This window comes from Scyliorhinus torazame, chromosome 14 (genome assembly GCF_047496885.1).
Source record: "Scyliorhinus torazame isolate Kashiwa2021f chromosome 14, sScyTor2.1, whole genome shotgun sequence".
In the NCBI taxonomy this organism is placed as follows: Eukaryota; Metazoa; Chordata; class Chondrichthyes; order Carcharhiniformes; family Scyliorhinidae; genus Scyliorhinus; species Scyliorhinus torazame.
The window spans coordinates 12,789,981-12,813,050 of record NC_092720.1 but is presented as its reverse complement, the minus strand read 5'-3'; the positions used below and the strand labels follow the sequence as shown (position 1 = coordinate 12,813,050).

At 50.8% G+C, this 23,070-nt stretch overlaps 1 protein-coding gene across 8 annotated transcripts in view; it reads left to right on the top strand.

The window, feature by feature from the left end:
- Positions 1-23,070, top strand: part of LOC140389529 (IgGFc-binding protein-like) — a 266,128-nt gene that overhangs the window by 221,739 nt on the left and 21,319 nt on the right. For all 8 annotated transcript variants that reach the window (XM_072473722.1, XM_072473723.1, XM_072473716.1 and 5 more), the window contains 5 exons: positions 26-215; positions 2,069-2,248; positions 11,233-11,363; positions 16,930-17,129; positions 21,748-21,886. In XM_072473722.1, coding sequence (XP_072329823.1) covers positions 26-215; positions 2,069-2,248; positions 11,233-11,363; positions 16,930-17,129; positions 21,748-21,886 — 840 coding nt within the window. The remainder of the gene's footprint in view (positions 1-25; positions 216-2,068; positions 2,249-11,232; positions 11,364-16,929; positions 17,130-21,747; positions 21,887-23,070) is intronic.

Below are 23,070 nucleotides of genomic sequence, written 5' to 3'. Positions count from 1 at the left end.
TTTAAATATTCATTTTTCTCTTTAGACATCACTCTTCCCATTACCTACAGGGACTGGGTTTGTGGATTATGTGGTAATTTTGAGGGAAAGAGGATAAATGATCTTACCGAGCGTGATGGAACCAGAATTACTGAAGTGAAACATTTTGGTGAAAGTTGGGATTTTGATGGAAATACATCTGCAGCCGGTGAACCAGGCATTGCCAGTAGGCAGAGGTATGTGTGTCCTGTGATGGGTGGTATAATGAGGATTAGGATGTATGTGAGGGAAGATAAACAATGGTTGTACTAATTCACCGCAGGCTCCAGTCATCTGCCTGAACATCAGAACATCCACAATATTGTCAAATGATTTATGCAGTAAATGAAAAATTAATTTCCAAAATTTGCAATGTGTATGTCGAGTAAAATACCAGTGTGTTGCTTCTGTGCTAAGAATATATAGTTTTGTAATACTATATACAATAGCCCTGAACGAGCAGTAAGATTAGCAGCAACTGTTGATGCAACATCAAAATCACAATGCAGTGTCTGGGTAAGAGCAGTTTCAGTAGCCTTCATCTTGCAAGGCTATTGCAGTTGAAATAGCTTTTAATTTATGTATTAAAATCCTTCCTGTGGTTCCTTAGTTCAGGTGTAAATAAGAATGGAAACATCTTTTGTTGGAGTAATTTTCTGACTGCATGCGAGGGATTTTTCCGATTGACAGAATTACAGAGAACATTCCCACAGTATTAGATGTCCCCACTACTTATTTGGAAAAGTTACCGCCATTGTTTCATCTTCCTCTCGCTCAGATACCAGATCGGGGGAGATGGTGGCATAGGGGTAATGTTGCTTGACTAGTAATGCAAATAACCAGGCTAATGCTCTGGAGGCATGAGTTCAAATCCCATCAGACAAGCTGGTGGAATTTAAATTCAGTTAATAAATCTGGAATAAACCTATTGTCGGTCATGGGGACCAGGAAATTATCAAGTGTCATAAAAACCCATCTGGTTTAGTAATGGCCTTTAGGGAAGGAAGCCTACCATCCATACTTGGTCTCCAGACCCATAGCAATAGGATTAACTCTTAACTGCCCTCTGAAATGGCTCAGCACACCACTCAATTCAAGGGAAATTAGAGATGGGCAATAAATGCTGGCCCAGCCAGTGACACCCACATTCCATGAAAGAATGACGAAAAAGACACCTGTGCACAGAAGATGGTCTGACCACATAATACAGTTTTGTGCACCTCTGAAATAACTCTGAACAAAATATGCTATGGTTTGGGGCAGTCTGTTTAAAAAGAAGTGGAAAACTAATATATTACTTACCGTCATTTTGATGAAAATAGGGCCGACACGGTAGCACAGTGGTTAGCACAGTTACTTCAGAGCTCCAGGGTACCAGGTTCGATTCCCGGCTTGGGTCACTGTCTGTACGAAGTCTGCACGTTCTCCCCGTGTCTGCATGGGTTTCCTCCGGGTGCTCCGGTTTCCTCCCACAGTCCAAAGATGTGCAGGTTAGGTGTTTGGCCACGCTAAATTGCCCTTAGTGTCCAAAAAGATTAGGTAGGGGTACTGGGTTATGGGGATAGGTTGGGAGTGTGGGCTTAAATTGGGTACTCTTTCCAAGGGCCGGTGCAGACTCGATGGGCCGAATGGCCTCCTTCTGCACTGTAAATTCTATCATTCTATGAAAACTTCCAATCAAGGGGCTGGTTTAGCACACTGGGCTAAATAGCTGGCTTTTAATGCAGACCAAGGCAGGCCAGCAGCATGGTTCAATTCCCATACCAGCCTTCCCGAACAGGCGCCGGAATGTGGCGACTAGGGGCTTTTCACAGTAACTTCATTTGAAGCCTACTTGTGACAATAAGCAATTTTCATTTCATTTCATTTCATCAGCCATATGCAAATTAATGAGCTCTGTTAAAATGTAAAATTGATTCATGAATAAACAGGTGATTACCACCATGAATGCCTCTGATTATGTGTAGATAAGAGACTGAATCCAGTCCGAAGTACAGCAGTTGTTGTTTGTTTGTTATGAATATTTTTACTGCTTGTTATTTGAATGCAGGCAAATCCCTACTATAGATGAAGATCTTGAAAATATTGAATTAGACACTGGATTTGACATGCTGTGCAGAAAATCTGAACTAAACTTTATAAAAAGAACCAATTACTGTGGAATTATTTCCGACCCGAATGGTCCATTCAGCGATTGTCACAGATTTATCTCACCGGAGCAGTATCAAATGTAAGAATCATATATTCTAGTCCACTGAATATACAGTTTGAGTACCGTCATTGTTCATCCCCTGACTCACACCCCGTTCACCCATCACCCTGTGCTCACCAACTTATGTTAGCTGCCCGTCCGACAGTGCCCCAGTGCTCCACCATTGGCAGCTGTGCTAAAACCTTTCTGACTCCCTACATCTCTCACCTTCCTTAACGTGCTGCTCAAACTCTACCTCTTTGACCAAACTTCTGGTAAGCTCCCAGTCTCTTCTTTTCGTGGCTCAGTGTTAAATTGTGCTCAGTGCTCCTTTGAAGCACCTTAGAACATCAAATACAAAATATAAATGCAAATTGTTGTATAATTTCACAATTCTAACAATCCTCACAAAATTGGATACTTTACTTGACTTACTGTAACCATCTATAAAATAAGCCTCTCACACATACACAGTCCCCCAAAATCTAAGATTTTAACTAAAAGCTATATTTTCCTTTGCATATCAAGTAGACAGGTGCAATTGGTTGAACAAGGATGCTAGTCAGCAGAAATTTATTAAAACATCCCTTTTTAGTGTTGGCCTATGGTCTAAATTTTCATCACCATGGTAGGTAACAGGAGCTGGGAAAATACCAAGCTTGATCGTCCACCTCGAGAGAGAGAGAGAGAGAGAGAGAGAAAATGTCCGTGAAGGTGGGATCTTCATTGCTGGTGGGTGGGTGCGGGTGTAATTGGGTCAGCAAACATGTGCCGAGGTGGGTTGTTCAGCTTCGCTGCTGTGAGGTTTCATCCCGGTTAAAATAAAAACTGAAAGACCCTCCAGTCCTTGTACCTGCGCAACATCCTACATACTCCTCATCTCCTCATGCCCACCCCCCAAGTCCAATGGTTCCTCATACCCCCATGCAAAGCTCTGTCCTGCCATTCACCCCCATGCCCTCTTCAACAAGCAATGGCACTTCATTGCCCACTGACTCACTATACACTATAGAACCAGTGAACCCTGGAGTGACAGTAGGATCTGTTTAAAGAAATCTTTTTTTTTTTTAAATTTGTTATTTTTCATTATGTTACAAACAGGGTGCTCTTTCAGTGGGTTGGTGCAGACTCGATGGGCCTAATGGTATCTTTCTGCACTGTAAATTCTATGATTCTATGAAAAATAAAATGATTTCACTGCAAGGTTGTTATAAACCCCATGAGACCCCGGGGATGACCCACTAATCTCCCCCTGAGCTGCGTGGAGTACAAGTTCCCTCACTTAGGGGTTACCCCTCAGCGGGCCTGTTAATTCATTGCCATAAAAGCCAATCCAGGTCGGAGCAGATCTGCAGAGGAGTCCCGCCTGGCTGGGACTTGGACTGTTGAATTTAAATACTTTCCTGTTGGAAATAAACCATTGTTTGACTCTCCTTTCAAGGCTCCTCCTTGACTACTAAAACGATAATAAAAGTTTTAATTTTCCAGACCCTTTAAAGTATCACTAACAGCAGCTGCAAGCAGGGGGCAGGGGCCTGGCTAATTATATTAAAATGTATGCAAAACAATTAAAATAAGGTTCAGGCCCTCATGGCACCACCGGTGAGGGGCATGGAAAATTGGGTAAATCTCTCCAGATTTTCCGCCCTTGTCAGCGATCCCGCGGATCTCTAATGTGGGCTCACCCTCATTGAATATTCAAATCCCACTGACGTGACTTCACATTGGCAAGATTTACAACAGGTTTTGAAAAATGAGATTCAGTCGAGCGGTTCCCCCCAGGGTCCTAAAGGTAATTATAGCCCTTGGGGGAGAGGGACTTGCCTTGTGCAGGTTGGCACTGTGCCAACCTGGCACTGCCAACTTTTGCAGGATGTGGAGATGCCGGCGTTGGACTGGGGTGAGCACAGTACGAAGTCTTACAGCACCAGGTTAAAGTCCAACAGGTTTGTTTCGATGTCACTAGCTTTCGGAGCGCTGCTCCTTCCTCAGGTGAATGAAGAGGTCTGTTCCAGAAACACATATATAGACAAATTCAAAGATGCCAAACAATGCTAGGAATACGAGCATTAGCAGGTGATTAAATCTTTACAGATCCAGAGATGGATCTTTTTTGTGTGGCCACACAAAAAAGATCCATCTCTGGATCTGTAAAGATTTAATCACCTGCTAATGCTCGCTTTCCTAGCATTGTTTGGCATCTTTGAATTTGTCTATATATGTGTTTCTGGAACAGACCTCTTCATTCACCTGAGGAAGGAGCAGCGCTCCGAAAGCTAGTGACATCGAAACAAACCTGTTGGACTTTAACCTGGTGTTGTAAGACTTCGTACTGAACTTTTGCAGGGGCAGTGCCAGGGGTGGGTCCTGTAGGCAGCCCCGTGGGAGGGGCTCCCTTCAGTAAGTTGGGGAGGGCTGGTGCTTGTGAGGGAGGAGAGTGCCCCCAAGACTGCGTGGGGGGGAAGGGGGAGGGGAGGTCACCCCGATGCCTGCAAAGGGGGGTGGTTCTTCAATGTTGGCATTGTGGGTGGGGGAGAGCCCTATTGCTTCTGCTGTGTTTGGGGTAGCCCCCCCGCCCAACCCCCCCCAATGCTCGTGAGGGGGCCGTTCGGTTTGTGGAGCCAACCTTGCCGGCACTTTCAGGTCCTCCCCCACCAAATTGATGGTGCAATCCACACACACTCTTTCTTTACTCCGAGACTTCCACATAGTCAAACGGCTCCTCTGCAAGGCTGCCGATGCTGGGTCCGATTTCTACCTCGCCTTGCTGGCCTATCGCTCCGCCCCGCTGTCCACTGGCCTGTCGCCAGCCCAGCTGCTCATGGGTCGCACCCTGAGGACGACGGCGCCGTCCATTCATGTCCCAGACCTCGACCAGGTTCCGGTCCTTCGACGGATGCAGCTGTCTCGTGCACAGCACAACGCGGCTCATGACTCCCGTGCAGCTGATCTCCCTGCTCTGGCTCCAGATGACAACGTCCGCATCCATCTTCCGGGTGGTGGCTTGTCTGCAACCGCTGTGGTCCTTCGGCAGGTGGCTCCCCGCTCGTTCCTGGTTCGTCTACTGGATGGCTCCATTCTGCGCTGCAATCGACGTGCCCTTCGTCTCGTTCCGCGCTTGCTACGTGATCCTCCACTGTCGCCTCGCCCTCCTGCTGACCCTGCCCTGGACTATGCAGAGATTCTGGTCACTCTGCATCCTCCTCACCCTGGCGCAGTCCAGCCCGCTCCTCAACCGGCAGCTCCCGGCCCACCCTTGAGGCAGTCAACCAGAATTCGTCGCCCACCGCAGAGACTTAATTTGTGAACTTTGTGGACTTATGGACTTTCTGATTTGTTCTGTTCTTCCGTTTAATCGTTACGTGGTTTGTAGAAAGTGTTCATCTCGTTATTCTTGTGACATTCTGTTTTTCTGCACCAGGCACCTTCCCATGTAAATAGCTTAGTTCTCATGTACATAGTCCTGTAAATATTTTGCACACCCGTAGTCAGGGACATTCACCATACACTATTTATTGCCACGCAGGTACATTTTTTATAAAAGGGGGGATGTCATAATATAGTATATCATGGTGCAGACACACATTGATGGACACACAGTGGGACCAACCAACACACACAACACCGCAGGCAATCACCAGTTAGAGCACACGCACTATAAAGACAGGGGGCATCAGAGTTCCCGCTCATTCGAGTAGCAGCTAGCTAGGAGGACAGAGCTCACAGCCTGCAGCACAGACATTCACCATGTGCTGAGTGCATCTACTGGTTAGGACAAGGCAAAGGTCTTTAGTTAAAGCTAGTATTGTGTTAACCCACAGTCAGAGTATGTTAAACAGTTAATGATTCAATAAAATAGTGTTGCACTATTTAAAGTGTTGGTGACCTGTATGTGTTCCACGGATCCAGAACACCCAACACATCATGATACCAGGAGTTGAGAGATATTAGCACTTCTTAGACCTACCTGCAAGTGATCTGCCTTCCGCCAGCATTCCGTCATCCTGCAACATGGACAACATCAGCCCGCCGCCGCTCCGCATCGCTGGCAACCTCGGGGCCAACTGGAAGATTTTCAAACAGCGCTTCCAGCTCTTCCTGGAAGCCACAGACAGGGAGGGCGCCTCGGATACCAGAAAGATTGCTCTCCTCCTCTCCCCGGCCGGAGACCATGCCATCCACATTTTCAATTCTCTCACCTTTGCGGATGATGAAGATAAAACAAAGTTCAAGACGGTCCTCCTCAAGTTTGACACTCACTGCAGCGTAGAGGTGAATGAAAGTTTTGAGCGCCACGTGTTCCAACAGCGTTTGCAGGGTAAGGATGAACCTTTCCAATCCTTTCTCACCCACCTCCGCATCCTTGAGCAGTCTTGCGGCTACGGGCCCACCTCCGACTCCATGATACGCAACCAGATCGTTTTCGGTGTTCAGTTGGACCCCCTACGACAGCAGCTCCTCAAAGTAAAGCAGCTCACCCTAGCGACCGCCATTGAGACCTGTGTCGTACACAAAAACGCCACGAGTCGGTATTCCCACATCCAAGCGGCTGAAACGCCGCGGCAATGTCCCCATAAGCGCAACAGGTCCAAGTGATTGAGCAACTCCAGGGCCTCAGCCTGGATGAGGGCGGCCATTTCGCGCGCTTTTCACGGACTCCCGCGCTTGTGTGCATCAAATGAGGGGACGGCGACGTCGAAGTACGCAATGCGCAGGCGCGCACCACGCATGACCGCACATGCGTGGTGGCGCAGCGAACGGGCTGACGCTACGACGTACGGCAACTGTGGCTCCGCCCATTTAAAACGGCAATGCCCTGCCAAATCTCGACAATGCCTACAATGTGGCAGACTTGGCCACTATGCTGCCTTCTGCCGAGCAGCTCAGCCTGCCAATTCATATCGCTTCAGCCAGCCTCGCAGGAATGTCCGGGCAATTCAACCCACGGTCACCGAGTCCGATGCGGACCTCCCACACAGCAGTGACACTGAGGACCCGAAGGCGCCTTTTCGAGTCGGTGTCGTGACAAAAAACAGGCTGTCCCCGAAGCAAAGACACCAGCCGCTGTCGGTATACATCATCGATCCAGATGATGAGTGGTGTGCCACCCTGACGGTCAACCGGTCCCAAATACGATTCTGTCTGGACACTGGTGCCTCCGCCAATCTCATGGCATGGTCTGCTTTCCAAAGCCTTCGTGTCAAACCAGCCATCCTGCCATCAGCCTGTCAGCTATTGGATTATAATGGCAATGTCATTCCTACTAGCGGCTCGTGCTGACTTGAAGTGATGCACAGGTCACGCAAAGCCATCCTTCCTTTTGAGATCGTGGGCTCCTCGAAAGACCCCCTGCTTGGCGCGTAGGCATGCAAGCTTCTGAACCTAGTTCAGAGAGTTCACTCTCTCTCTCCTGATGACACGTCTGCCTTTCAGGACACTGACTTCAGGGCGCAACTCGATGCCATCATCGACCAGCACCACTACGTCTTTGAAGGCATGGTCACGCTCCCATATACCTACAAGATCTTACTGAAACAGAATGCCAAGCCTGTGGTGCACGCACCTCGCAGGGTCCCAGCACCCCTTAAGGATTGCCTCAAGCAGCAGCTGCAGGTCCTCCAGGACCAAGGAGTGATCTCCAGAGTTACAGAACCAACCGACTGGGTCAGTTCCATGGTATGTGTAAAAAAGCCTTCCGGCGAGCTGAGAATTTGTATTGATCCCAGGGATCTGAATCGCAATATCATGAGGGAGCATTATCCAATTCCCAAGCGCGAAGAGATCACATGCGAGATGGCTCACGCCAAGCTCTTCACCAAACTCGATGCCTCGAAAGGATTCTGGCAAATCCAGCTTGACAAATCCAGCAGGAAACTGTGTACATTCAATACCCCCTTTGGCAGATATTGCTACAACAGGATGCCGTTTGGGATCATATCTGCTTCAGAAGTGTTCCATAGGATCATGGAACAAATGATGGAAGGCATTGAAGGTGTTCGCGTCTATGTCGATGACTTAATCATTTGGTCCACCAACCCGCAGGAGCATGTCAGTCGCCTCCAGCGCCTGTTCAAACGCATATGTGAGCAGGGCCTACGCCTCAACAGGGCCAAATGCTCTTTTGGTCAGACGGAACTCAAGTTCCTTGGGGACCACATCTCCCAGTTGGGTGTGTGGCCCGATGCGGACAAGGTAGCTGCTATCACAGCCATGAAAACGCCAGAGGCCAAGAAGGCGATCCTCCGATTTCTGGGCATGGTCACCGTTTTAGGGAAGTTCATCCCTAACCTCGCCTCTCATACCACGGCTCTCAGGAACCTGGTCAGGAAGACTTCCAATGGCTCCCTGCCCACGAGCGCGAATGGAGAGAACTCAAAACCAAACTGACCACGGCCCCGGTCTTAGCTTTCTTTGATCCAGCAAAAGAGACCAAAATTTCGACCGATGCCAGCCAATCCGGCATTGGGTCAGTGCTCCTGCAACGTGATGAGGCCTCATCATGGTTCCCCGTTGCATATGCGTCACGTGCCATGACCCCCACGGAACAGCGCTACGCGCAGATAGAAAAGGAGTGCCTGGGTCTTCTGACCGGCGTGGTTAAGTTTCACGATTATGTGTACGGACTTCCCCAATTCACTGTCGAGACCGACCATCGCCCGCTGGTCAATATAATACAGAAAGACTTGAACGACATGATGCCTCGCCTCCAGCGTGTTCTTCTCAAGCTCCGGCGATACGACTTCCAGCTGATATACACCCCAGGCAAAGACCTCATCATTGCCAACGCTCTCTCCAGGGCAGTCAACACTCTGTGTGACCCAGCGGGATTCGTCTGCCAGGTTGACGCCCATGTGGCCTTCGTGGCCTCCAATCTACCTGCCACGGATGAACGCCTCGTCCAAATTTGCCGCGAGTCGGCAGCTGACCCTTTGCTACAGCATGTCATGCGCCACCTAACAGACGGGTGGCTCAAGGGCGAATGCCCTCAGTTCTATAACGTCAGAGATGATCTGGCGGTAGTCGACGGGGTTCTCCTGAAACTGGACCGCATTGTCATCCCGCATAGCATGCGCCAGCTCGTCCTGGAACAGCTACACGAGGACCACCTTGGCGTGGAAAAGTGCCGCCGACGGGCCCAAGAGGCACTGTATTGGCCCGGCATTAATGACGACATAGCCAACACAGTGCTCAACTGCCCCACTTGTCAGCGCTTCCAACCGGCCCAACCACGTGAGACCCTGCAGCCCCATTAGTTGGTCATGTCACCGTGGACCAAGGTGGGCATCGGCCTGTTCCACGCGCTGGGCAGGGACTATGTCCTGATTGTGGACTACTTTTCAAATTACCCGGAGGTGATACGGTTGCACGACATCACATCGTCTGCAGTCATCCGTGCCTGTAAGGACACCTTTGCTCGACACGGCATCCCACTCACGGTGATGTCGGACAATGGCCCCCTGCTTTGCAAGCCAGAAATGGTCCAACTTTGCCAGGCGGTACAATTTTGCACATGTGACATCCAGTCCCATGTACCCCCAATGCAACGGCAAAGCGGAGAAGGGCTTCCACATAGTCAAACGGCTCCTCTGCAAGGCTGCCGATGCTGGGTCCGATTTCTACCTCGCCTTGCTGGCCTATCGCTCCGCCCCGCTGTCCACTGGCCTGTCGCCAGCCCAGCTGCTCATGGGTCGCACCCTGAGGACGACGGTGCCGTCCATTCATGTCCCAGACCTCGACCACGTTCCGGTCCTTCGACGGATGCAGCTGTCTCGTGCACAGCACAAGGCGGCTCATGACTCCCGTGCAGCTGATCTCCCTGCTCTGGCTCCAGATGACAACGTCCGCATCCATCTTCCGGGTGGTGGCTTGTCTGCAACTGCTGTGGTCCTTCGGCAGGTGGCTCCCCGCTCGTTCCTGGTTCGTCTACTGGATGGCTCCATTCTGCGCTGCAATCGACGTGCCCTTCGTCTCGTTCCGCGCTTGCTACGTGATCCTCCACTGTCGCCTCGCCCTCCTACTGACCCTGCCCTGGACTATGCAGAGATTCCGGTCACTCTGCATCCTCCTCACCCTGGCGCAGTCCAGCCCGCTCCTCAACCGGCAGCTCCCGGCCCACCCTTGAGGCGGTCAACCAGAATTCGTCGTCCACCGCAGAGACTTAATTTGTGAACTTTGTGGACTTATGGACTTTCTGATTTGTTCTGTTCTTCCGTTTAATCGTTACGTGGTTTGTAGAAAGTGTTCATCTCGTTATTCTTGTGACATTCTGTTTTTCTGCACCAGGCACCTTCCCATGTAAATAGCTTAGTTCTCATGTACATAGTCCTGTAAATATTTTGCACACCCGTAGTCAGGGACATTCACCATACACTATTTATTGCCACGCAGGTACATTTTTTATAAAAGGGGGGATGTCATAATATAGTATATCATGGTGCAGACACACATTGATGGACACACAGTGGGACCAATCAACACACACAACACCGCAGGCAATCACCAGTTAGAGCACACGCACTATAAAGACAGGGAGCATCAGAGTTCCCGCTCATTCGAGGAGCAGCTATCTAGGAGGACAGAGCTCACAGCCTGTAACACAGACATTCACCATGTGCTGAGTGCATCGACTGGTTAGGACAAGGCAAAGGTCTTTAGTTAAAGCTAGTATCGTGTTAACCCACAGTCAGAGTATGTTAAACAGTTAATGATTCAATAAAATAGTGTTGCACTATTTAAAGTGTTGGTGACCTGTATGTGTTCCACGGATCCAGAACACCCAACACATCAATCACCAGTTCTCAGTCTAGGCCTGACACTTTGAAAAATATGGTACGATTCCGTCCTGCTTCTGCATTCATGGTATGTCTGTATTCACTGCTAGAAACACCCTGTTGGCCCCATTCTCCTTGCATTCCTGGTCACACAACATCTGTACCAAGAGATTACATTCGTTAGTCACATTGTGTGGTGAATGATAATGGTGGTTATTCCCTACAATTCACATGAATTTTTTTCCTTTCTAGGCACTGCATCTTTAGCATGTGCACTTTGTTCAATATCACTGAGATGATGTGCCCCAGCCTGGAACTATATGCAGGGCACTGTCAGGAGCATGGAGTCACTCTGGGAGATTGGAGGAAAGACACCCTCTGTGGTATGGACTGTATCACTGCATTCTCTTTCTATCTTTTGATTTGTGACAGGTGATGGTAAAGCGCTGATAAATGCTGGCAGACCTGCTGGGTTTTTACAGCATCCTCTGTTGTTGATACTGTTGGGGTGCTTTTGCACTGTGTCGCAGTTTGCTTTATACCAATATTGCAGCAATCAAGCTAATTCAGCCTGAAAATATGTTCAGTGTGGGAACTGACTTGGAGAAAGAGCAACGAGACTCCGTGGGGATGTAATCTCACTTTGTATCACTCCAGAATCAGTTCAGCTGCTGACGCCCAATTCAAACTCGACACGGTTAGCTGTGCAAACACAGTGGCTTGATTCTCCGCCCCGCGATGCCGGCAACGGGGATTGCAATTGGGCGCCCAGCCGAAATCGAGGTTCGCACTGGGCGCTTAACCGACCGCTGTGCTCCAGCACCCCCTCTGGAGGCAGCATCGGGGTTCCCGCCCACACGCCAGCAAGAGGATTCTAATGACCCATTTGCACCCACTGAACAGACCTGGCACCAGAGTCTCCAGGCTCCCGCTATTTTCCGGGCTGGGTATCACGTGGGCGCGGATCACTACTGGTATTTACCAGAACATAGGGCGGGATTCTCCAGTCTCCGACGCCGAAATCGCATTCGCCGATTGGCCGGAGAATCCACGTTGGCGGTGAAATCGGGGGCGGTGCCACTTTTACGATGCTCCGCCCCCTCCAAAACAGCGTACGCTAGGAGTATGACGTATGGAAGGCCTCAGGACGTTACCTGAGGCCCTCCCCCCGATGCTCCGCCCCTGACGGGCCGAGTTCCCGACGGGATGGGTCTCTCTTGCTATTTTTTGTCAGGAACTCGGTGTGGCGGATGCGGACTGAGTGCAGCGCCGCCGCAGTCGGGGGAGAGCCAATCCGTGGGTAGGGGGGCTTTGCCTGGTGCTGGGGGCACTGGTGGGGGGCAGTCCAGGGGTGGCGAGCCTGGCCAAAGGGGGAACTATTTGGCAGGCCGGGACTGCGCCTGGCAGACGGCGTGTTGCACGGTGCAGCTGCTGCAGGCCATCACCATGCGAATGCACGGCCACGGACCAGGCAATTATCCGGCCGTATCGGCAGCTAGAGCCGGCTGCTCTACGCTTTGTGCCTGCTAGCCCTCACCAGATGGGGGATCAGTGTCCGTTTTGCGCCGTGTTTCCGGTCCTAAAAGGCCACCGTTTCCTCATGGCGTCAGCACCTAGTCTCAGAATGGGAGAATCCAGCCCACTTTCTCCCAAACAGAAGTGTCATATGAATCCACCATTAACTGAATAATTAAGATCTGTAAACTTGATATATTTACGTAACCTTCCTTCATCTACTATTTTTTAATAGAAATTGTAGCACAATCAATCACTCACGAGACGAGATGAGAAGAAGTCGAACGATGGCTTTATTCCGCAGACTTGTTCGCCAGCAGCACAATTACAGAATGCGGCTGCTGGGAGAACCCGGGCTCTTATACTCCGCCTTACTTGGTGGAGCCAGCAGGCGGCTGATGCAATCGGGACCCAGTGTCTATCCACCAATAGCCTCTCGGCATCACAGGGTACCTTAATACCCCTAATACATACCACCACATTCACCCCTTGTTAAAAAGGAACCCGGCGGGGTAGTGGGCCATATGGTGGTAGGGATTTCTAGAGTCGGTACCTACGATGCCGCTAACACGGCGGCTATGCTCCGATATCAACTACTTACAATGCTGCTTTTACTGGGCAACCCAAAAAAATTATTTACAGAGGCATTTCTTGCTTAACTATACTGATTCGATGAGTCGAATGGGTGCCTTGGTCATTCTCGCCGATCGTCTTAGCCCCGGTGGTGATGCAGGCACTGGTTCGGGCCCCGTCGTCTCTGGGAGCGTCGTGATGCCTCTTCCCGCTCCAATACCCCTATTCGGGGCCAGGGCAAGGACCGATCCACCCGGGAAGGGGGTGACTGTGGGTGCGCCGGCGGGAGGGAGGGGTTGATTGGTGTTGGGGGGATGTGGAGCTCCAGAGGGGGGTGACTGGTGTTGGGGGGGCGGTGTGGAGCTCCGGCGGGTGCCAGGTCCCGCAGGGAGACTGTGTCCTGTCGGCCGTCGGGGTACGCCACGTAGGCGTATTGAAGGTTCGCGTGGAGGAGATGAACCCTCTCGACCAACGGATCCGATTTGTGCGACCGCACATGCTTTCGGAGCAGGATGGGTCCCGGGGCTGCCAGCCAGGTCAGAAGTGATGTTCCGGAGGATGACTTCCTAGGGAAGACAAGGAGGCGTTTGTGAGGTGCTTGATTCGTTGTTATACACAGCAGCGACCGGATGGAGTGGAGGGCGTCCGGGAGGACTTCCTGCAAGCGGGAAACTGGGAGACGTCTGGACCGTAGGGCCAGTAGGACGGTCTTCCCGACCGTTCCGTTCTCCCTCTCTACCTGTCCGTTACCCTAGGGGTTGTAACTGGTTGTCCTGCTCGAGGCGATGCCCTTGCTGAGCAGGAATAGACGCAGTTCGCCGCTCATGAAGGAGGACCCCCTATTGCTATGTATGTAGATGGGGAAACCTAACAGTGTAAAGATGGTGCCGAGGGCTCTAATGACCGTGGCCGCGGTCATGTTGGGACAGGGGATGGCGAATGGGAACCGGGAGTATTCGTCAATCACATTCAGGAAGTACGTGTTGCGATCGGTGGAGGGGAGGGGGCATATGAAATCCAGACTGAGGCGTTCAAAGCGACGGGAAGCCTTTATCTGGCCTTGTCCGCGTAGTTGGGGACACACTGGCCATAATAAGAGAAAAAGCCCAGGCAGCGTTTCAGGGCCTTGGAGCAGTGGGGGAGGGGAAACTCCATGAGGGGGCGCATGCGTTCGGGGTCTGGGCCTATCACTCCATTTCGCACTACGTAGCCAAGGATGGCTAGACGGTCGGTGCTAAACACGCATTTTTCCCTGTTGTATGTGAGATTCAGGGCGTTCGCTGTCTGGAAGAATTTGCGGAGGTTGGCGTCGTGGTCCTGCCGGTCGTGGCCACAGATGGTGACGTTGTCGAGGTATGGGAATGTGGCCCGCAAACCGTACCGATCAACCATTCGGTCCATCTCCCGTTGGAAGACCGAGACCCCGTTAGTGACGCCGAATGGAACCCTTGAAAAATGATAGAGCCGCCCACCTGCTTCGAAAGCAGTGTATTTGCGGTCGCTCGGGCGGATGGGGAGCTGGTGTAGGCGGACTTAAGGTCCACCGTGGAAAAGACCTTGTACTGTGCAATCCGGTTGACCATGTCGGATATGCGGGGGAGAGGGTACGCATCCAGCTGCGTCTACCTATTGATGGTTTGACGATAGTCTACGACCATCCTCTGCTTCTCCCCGGTCTTTACAACTACCATCTGGGCTCTCCAGGGACTATTGCTGGCCTGAATTATGCCTTCCCTCAGCAGCCGCTGGTCTTCTGACCGGATAAAAGATCGGTCCTGGGCGCTGTACCGTCTGCTCCTAGTGGCGACTGGTTTGCAATCCGGGGTGAGGTTCGCGAACAGGGAAGGCAGATCGACCTTGAGGGTCGCGAGGCTGCAGGTAGGGTCGCCGAATTTAAACTTTAAACTCTGGAGATTACACTGAAAATCCAATCCCAGGAGTGTGGCAGCGCAGAGGTGGGGAAGGACATAAAGCCGGTAGTTCTTGAACTCCCTCCCCTGCACCGTGAGGTTCGCGATGCAAAACCCTTGTATCTCTACCGAATGGGACCCTGCCGCCAGAAATTTATTTTGATTACTCGGGTGGATCGGAAGGGAACAGCGTCTTACCGTATCGGGGTGTATAAAACTCTCCGTGCTCCCAGAGTCGATCAGGCAGGGCGTGTCGTACCCGTTTATAAATATAGTCGTTGATGCTGTTTGGAGCGTTCGGAGCCGCGACTGGTCCAGGGTCACAGACGCCAGTCGTAGTTGCTGCATCGGGGCGTTTTCTTCAGGCCCCGTGTGGCCGTCCATCCCAGGGTCCTTAGTCGTCAGCCAAGATGGCGGCGTCCACCGGTCACACACGGTCGGGGGTGGACAAGGTGGCACCGCCCATGGATCGCACGTTGCCGGGGGAGCACAAAATGGCGGCACCTATCCCTCCCGCATGGAGTCCGGGACCCAAGATGGTGGCGCCCGTTGGCTGCACATGGATCGCTGGGGGTGTTGAGTTTTGGGTTCCCCCCGGAGATTGCGGCTAACCCCCGGGCCTGGCACACTGCACAAAAGTGCCCCTTTTTGCCGCACCCTTTACAGAGGGCCGGGCTGCGCATTCGGGGGTGTCTCCCTTGCCCACAAAAGTAGCAACGGGGCCCCCCTGGGTGATTTGCCGCTCTGGCAGCACAGGCCTGCAGAAGGGCGGGGGGTCCCGGGGGTTCGGTCGTGGCGGGGGTCCACAGTGCCCAAGGGGTTGCCTCGCGGTCGGGGGCGTAGTCGCGGGCGTTCTGTGACGCCACATCAAACGAGGCCGCGAGGGCCCGTGCCTCTTTGAGGCCTATGTGTCTCTTTCCAGCAATCGCTGGCAAATTTGGGATGAAAGCATACCTGCCACGAACGCATCTCGGACCAGCAGCTCTGTGTGTTCATTAGCCGAAACCGATGGGCAGTTGCAGTTTCTCCCCAGTATTAACAGCGCATTGTCGAATTCGTCCAGCGATTCCCCGGGGATTTGCCGTCTCGTTGCGAGCTGGTGGCATGCGTAGACCTGGTTGACGGGCCGAACGTAGATTCCTATCAGCATGGCGATCGCCGTCGGGAAATCGTCCGCGTCCTCTATGGTAGTGTAGATTTCAGGGCTCACCCTGGCATGCAGGACCTGGATTTTCTGTTCTTCTGTAGGTATGCCGGGGGCTGTTCGGAGGTATCCCTGAAAACACGCTAACCAATGTTTAAAAGTGGCCGCTGAGTTTGCCGCATGGGGGCTGATTCGCAGACACTCCGGAATGATTTGGAGCTCCATGTCCTTAAAAGTTTGCGTAATAAATTGTAGCACAATCAATCACTCAGGAGACGAGATGAGAAGGAGTCGAACGATGGCTTTATTACGCAGACTTGTTCCCCAGCAGCACAGTTACAGAATGCGGCTGCTGGGAGAACCCGGGCTCTTATACTCCGCCTTACTGGGTGGAGCCAGCAGGCGGCTGATCCAGTCGGGACCCAGTGTCTATCCACCAATAGCCTCTCGGCATCACAGGGTACCTTAATACCCCTAATACAGACCACCACAGAAATTTAAAGTACCCGATTCTTTTTTTCGAATTTGGCAATTTAGTGTGGCCAATTCACCTGTCAGGTATATCTTTGGGTTGTGTGGGGTCAGACCCACGCAGACACCGGGAGAATATGCAAACTCCACATGGACAGTGAGCTGGGGCCGGGATCGAACCCGGGTCTTCAGCGCCGTGAGACAGTAGTACTAACCACTGTGCTGTCACTTCATCTGCTGTTTTACCGCAGATACAAATTCATTTATTTAAGATTTGCTGCTTAAATTTTGTGTCTTTTAGCGTGCAATGAACATTTGCTTTATTCTAATCCACAGCGATGGCCTGTGCAGCAAACAGCCAATACAATATGCAGATGTCAGCCTGCCCAGCTTCCTGCAGTAACTTTGCTGCCCCATCGGAATGTGAAGCACCCTCTATGGAGGGCTGTGAGTGTCTCCCAGGCTTTATACTGAGTGATTTCCAGTGTGTCCCCTACAAAGACTGTGGATGCACCTATCGAAACAAGTATTACGAGGTAAAATTAATACTGACTCTATTACAGCAAGTATATTGCAATTGTTAATGTGCCCTGGATTATCCCAATTGACTGCATTCATTTATAAATCAATGGAGAATTGAGGGCTTGCAAACCATGTTTGAAGTTATGACTGGTTTTGTTATTCTCTTGAAACTGTATCCATGTACCATGTGAAGGTCACAAATGTTGTCTTATATTCATTTCAAGCAGATCTAAACTTTCAGAATCCAGTTCTTGAGACGGTAAAGATTTTATCAAAGTCACAGAGAATTTCTGCTTTGCAACTGTGGCTCAAACCCTATGATTTAATCAATGGCACCAAAAATACAACGCAGTTCATATAAAGTAGCTTTAGATAGTTAGATAAACAGGGAACAGTTACTGCCCAAAGAAATGTACAACGCTCAACACATTGTCCAGACAGCATGACCAAACTGTACAACATAATTTGCTTTCCTGTACTGCTCTTTCTACTCTCTGTCTCCCATCAAGCTGAATACATAGTTAAACTGATGCTCTTGAGATTAGAAAAACTTCGAGAGAAAACTGATGTTTTCCTGTTGAAAAGAGAAGGTTGAAGTGTGAATGGTAGAAGCATTAAGATTTTAGGATATTTTGGCAGACACCGGTCCAATTAGATTTTTCTGCAAGATGCAAAATTCAAGTCTTCATTGTTCTTCTCTGGAAGAATGCCAGTACAGGGGCCAGACAATAAAACAGAATGTGTTTTTTTTTTAATAATCTTTATTGTCACAAGTAGGCTTACATTAACACTGCAATGAAGTTACTGTGAAAATCCCCTAGTCGCCACATTCTGGCGCCTGTTCGGGTACACAGAGGGAGAATTCAGAATGTCCAATTTACCTAACAAACACATCTTTCAGGACTTGTGGCAGGAAACTGGAGCACCCGGAGGAAACCCATGCAGACAGGGGAAAATGTGCAGATTCTGCACAGACAGTGACCCAAGCCGAGAATCGAGCCTGGGACCCTGGAGCTGTGAAGCAACAGCGCTATCCACTTTCATAGATTATCATAGAATTTACAATGCAGAAGGAGGCCATTCGGCCCATCGAGTCCGCACCGGCTCTTGGAAAGAGCACCCTACCCAAGGTCAACACCTCCACCCTATCCCCATAACCCAGCAACCCCACCCAACACTAAGGGCAATTTTGGACACTAAGGGCAATTTATCATGGCCAATCCACCTAACCTCACATCTTTCGACTGTGGGAGGAAACCGGAGCACCCGGAGGAAACCCACGCACACACGGGGAGGATGTGCAGACTCCGCACAGACAGTGACCCAAGCCGGAACCGAACCTGGGACCCTGGAGCTGTGAAGCAATTGTGCTATCCACAATGCTACCGTGCTGCCCCTGTGTTGACCAGCTTTGTGTCCATAAAATTCCTATGTAAAAGAAGGTGAATATTCTGACCAGCTCCCTACTCCAAACGTCAAGGGAGCATGTCTGGCCAAGTACCTTCACTAGCAGTAAGCAATTTTAAGGTTGAGAGCTGACTTGAATCCTATTGAAGCCCTAGGTATTATAAGGTCTGGAAAGGAGTCCACATTGAGCCGAACAGGTTGAAACAAAAGGAAAAAGATTTAGTGCAACAGAACAGGAGTACAGAGCAGTTACTCTACTACAAGAACTACTCACTGTTCATGGCCCTCCAGTTTTATACAGGATGTAGAAGGGGTGCCAGCCCATCAGTGGGGGAGTGCATATTTTCCATAGTTTGGGAATATCAATCCCCCAGTCTCATAAGTGTTGCTTGAGGTTTCATTAGTGTCCCATGACCTGCTTATCCCCAGGTTATGACATTCCTCCCCCCAGAAGTCTGTGGCGGTGCAGTCACACATGCGGCCGGGCCGAGACGGAATCAGGAGTCGAGGGCAGACGCTGGCATCTTTTAAGAAAAGGTTGGTCCTCAACAGCGACAGACGGCGGAGGGTACGGCGACGAGTAGCAGAGCCAGGTGCGCCTCTTCCGCCCAGACTGGTGGGGAATTTCGGGCACCTGTGGTGTCGACAGGGAAGACATTGGCGGTCCCGGTACCGGGGGAGTCCATCTCCGAGTCAGAGGAGTCCCAACAGGGAGTCGGGCAGAACGGTGCGGTCGCCCTGTGGCACAGCAGGGGCAGGACATCGTAGGGGTCCAACAGGGTCTGTGGGGTCGGAGAAGCTGCTCGCGGGCGGGGCCACCTGGCGCCTGGGTCCAAGGTAGTCCACATGATGCTTCACCTGCTGGTCCCCCACTTGCTGGTGATACAAGGTTGGCCCGGTCCACCGCAGAACAGTGCCCTTAAGCCAGCGGTCACCCTGAGCATAGTTACGGATGTAAATCTCCCACCCGGGACAAAAACACGAACCGGATGCTTGGCAGACGGAACCATGGTCTGAAGATCCTGCGCCTTACGTACTTTTGCCCCAACGTCTTGCAACACAACCCCAATCTGGTCCGTAGACGTTGACCCAACAGAAGTTCCGCAGGAGGACCTCCGGTGGCGACCATGAAGTGAGTGGTTGCATATTTGGTCTTTTTGTGGCCTTTACGTCGGTTTGTCGCAGGAATTTTGTAAGAAAAAGATGTAGAAGCGAAAGCGGAAGAAAGTGACCCCTAGCTTATGGAGCTGCGGTCCGGACGTGCCCGGAAGCAAGCAAACCAGTTGGTTGAGGCGAGCGAGAAGCAGACAACGCACACAGAGATGGCGGATGTGCAGGGTTTGGCCCTGCCGGCTCAGTGGTCGATGGACCAGTTGGTGAGCTTCCTGAATGAGAAGTTCACCCAGCAGCGGAAATACAGTGCGGGGGACCTGGCCCGGCTAGTGGACCCGATCAAGGTGGTGGTTGGCCGCGTGGAGACGAGACTGGAGCCCCTAAGTTCTTAGAATAAAGTTTGTTTTTTTGATTAAAAGCGCCTATGGGGTCTGTTGAATAATACCTGAAAGGCAGGCTCTTTTGCTCATCCTGGCCAAATTCAATCAAAAGTTATAGATCCGGTGAACTCCACGCTATACTTTTGAGTTTTTGAAACCCTGGCCCATAACAATTACCGAAGGCGGAGGGGTGGAATGGCCATTGACCACCTCGATCAGCTGTTTGAAAGTGCAGGAGTCTTGTGCAGCAGAAAAAGCCAAATCTCAGATCAAACCGTAAGTCTCAATCCCCACCTCGGTGAGGACCATCACCACTTGCTGCTCATTCGCAACAATGGAATTGGCCTGAAAGGAAAAGTGAGCGCGCTCAGCGTAGTGGACCCAACTCTCCTGAGCCACATCAAATGGATCCAACCACCAAACAACGGCATTCCAGGGCACAGAAGAACCCAACCGGAACTCGGGGGATTGGGAGGTGGCAGAGGTCAAAGGCTGCGCATCGTACAGAGATCAGAGTTTACTCCGCGTCACCAGTATTATAAGGCCCGGAAAGGAGTCCACATGGAGCCGAACAGGCTGAATCAAAAGGAAAAAGGTTTAATGCAACATTACAAGAGTACAGAGCAATTACTCTACTACAGGAGCCGGCTCACAGCTCATGGCGCTCCGGTTCTATACAGGTCCTAGAAGTGGGGGAATGCATTTTCCCTTTGAAAATATCAATCCCCCAGTCTCATAAGTGTCCCATGACTTGCTTATGGTTTCATTAGTGTCCCATGAGCTGCTTAAGCCCAGGTTATGATACTAGGAAAGGCTCTAAAAGTTCTGCAGCCCATCAATCAGAAATCAATGCCGGCGAGGTTCAATTTCCTGAAACAAAAGAATCAATAAACCCATTAGGCGCAGCACATGAAAAATATTACTCTTTAAATGGGCCTTCCCCAGGCCCCCTTGTCAACCTCAGAACCATTTTTAAAAATGTATTCTTTCATCACGTGTGTCACTGACAAGCTCTGCATTTGTTGCTCAACTCGATTGTCCATGAACCGAGGACAGTTAAGACATTGCTGTGCAACTGGAGCCACGTGTAGGCCAGACCAGGAAACGCTGGTCACCATTACTGAGACGAGCTTTGCATTCTAGATTTGTTAATTGAATTAAAATCCCACTAGCTGCCGTGGTGGGATTTGAACCAGTCTCCAGAACATTTGCCCTGGCCTCTAGGTTACTAGTCCAGTTACACTACCGCTACCAATATGGCATCACTCACTTTGCTACCGGTGCATTGGGACGAGCAATGCTGATGTGCCCAATAGACATAGATCACTTGGACCCAGAGTGTAAATGATACCAACCCCACCATTTGGTACCCACCATTGGGAGGTAAAGGGGCAATCCTTCTGTATTTCTGTTGACATGACAATTCAGTCAGAATTTCAAGTCCAAGGGTCAAATTAAAGATGACAAAGGAAAATGGGATCTTCAGGAAATATTTTTCTATGAAGAACTGATAAATAATTGGAAAACACTATTAACAAGGCTAATGGAACAAAAACAAGTGACAGAGTCAAAAGGAACTATACACATTCTTGTCAGCAAATAGTATTCAAATGTTATTGGATTTAGAAATATGTGTCGGAGATCTTCGATATAAACTAAATGGTCTATTTGTGTCTAAAGATTATTAGTGTGGTCTTGATATAAATCTAATTTCTCTGCCCTTTGCCAATAGATTGGGGAAAAATTTCTGACTGAAGATTGCTCTGAGACTTGTGTGTGCATTGGAACTGCAACAGTTAACTGTACAAGATCGCCATGTGCACCCAACACAACCTGTACCACCGTTCATCTCATCCGAGGATGCTATCGATGTAAGAACATACTTTTCCCATTTAATGTACATTAACTATGCTCAGGGTAGCTTGTAACTTCCAGCATTGGGTGTGAAACCGACCGTAAGTATCATCTGCTTGAAGGATGGGAAAATGGGATGAGTGTAAAACAAGTGGCTGATCCACGATCACCAGTTTACAGCCCTGCGGTGAAAGTAACAATTGACCCATTTCAGTCTCTTTCTCTACAGGGGAGATTCTGCATCAATGAGACGCGTGAGGAATTTTGGGCAAAGTCAACTGAAGTTTCATGAATGGAAAACATACAACAATAATTTGTATTTTAAATGTCGAATAATATCCCTTGGGGACACACCATTTACTGGGCAGTTTAACTCACATACAGCCAAAGAGCCTGAGCCCAAAATCAACCCTATTAAGGGGGCGATTCTCCAAAATGGAGCCCAAGTATTCACGCCGTCGCGAACGCCGTCACGAACTGGCACAGGGACGTCCGATTCTGTCCCTCACAGGGGGCCAGCACGGCGTTGGAGCGGTTCACGCCACTCCAGCCTCCCCCCCTCGGTGCCAAATGGGTGCCGCGCCAACCCGCGCATGCGCATTTGGGCTGCGCCGACCTGCACATGCGTGGGGGACTTCTTCAGTGCGCCGGCCCCGACTCAACATGGCGTAGGTGTTCAGGGGCCGGCCGCGCAGGAAAGTAGGCCTGGGGAGGGGGGGTGTGGTGCCGATCGCGGGCCAGACCCCATCGGAGGTCGTGTCCCGTCCCCCCCGGTGAAGGATCGCTTTTCCCCGCACCACAGGCCGCCCCCCCGGCCCTTTGAGCAGAGTTCCCGCCGGCAGCGACCAGGGGTGAACGGCGCCGGCGGACCTCTGTCGTATCCGCACAGCCGCTCAGCCTATCCGGGCTGGAGAATCGCCGGTGCCGCATCAAATGCACCAGCGCAAATGGCACCGATTCTCCGCACCTTGCAGAATCGCGCGCTAAGGCGTGGGGCTTGGAGAATCGTCTCCTATGCTTTTTATCACAAAGATCGCCTACTTCCATCCCTACAACATTACCTCCCTTGCCCAATACCTGTACCCATCTGCTGCTGAAACATTCAACCATGTCTATGTCACTTCCACCTGGCTGATTCCAATGCTCGTCTTGTCCCCTAGCCTGTCAGGCTGCTTGTACCCTATCCCAGATCAAGCCCCAT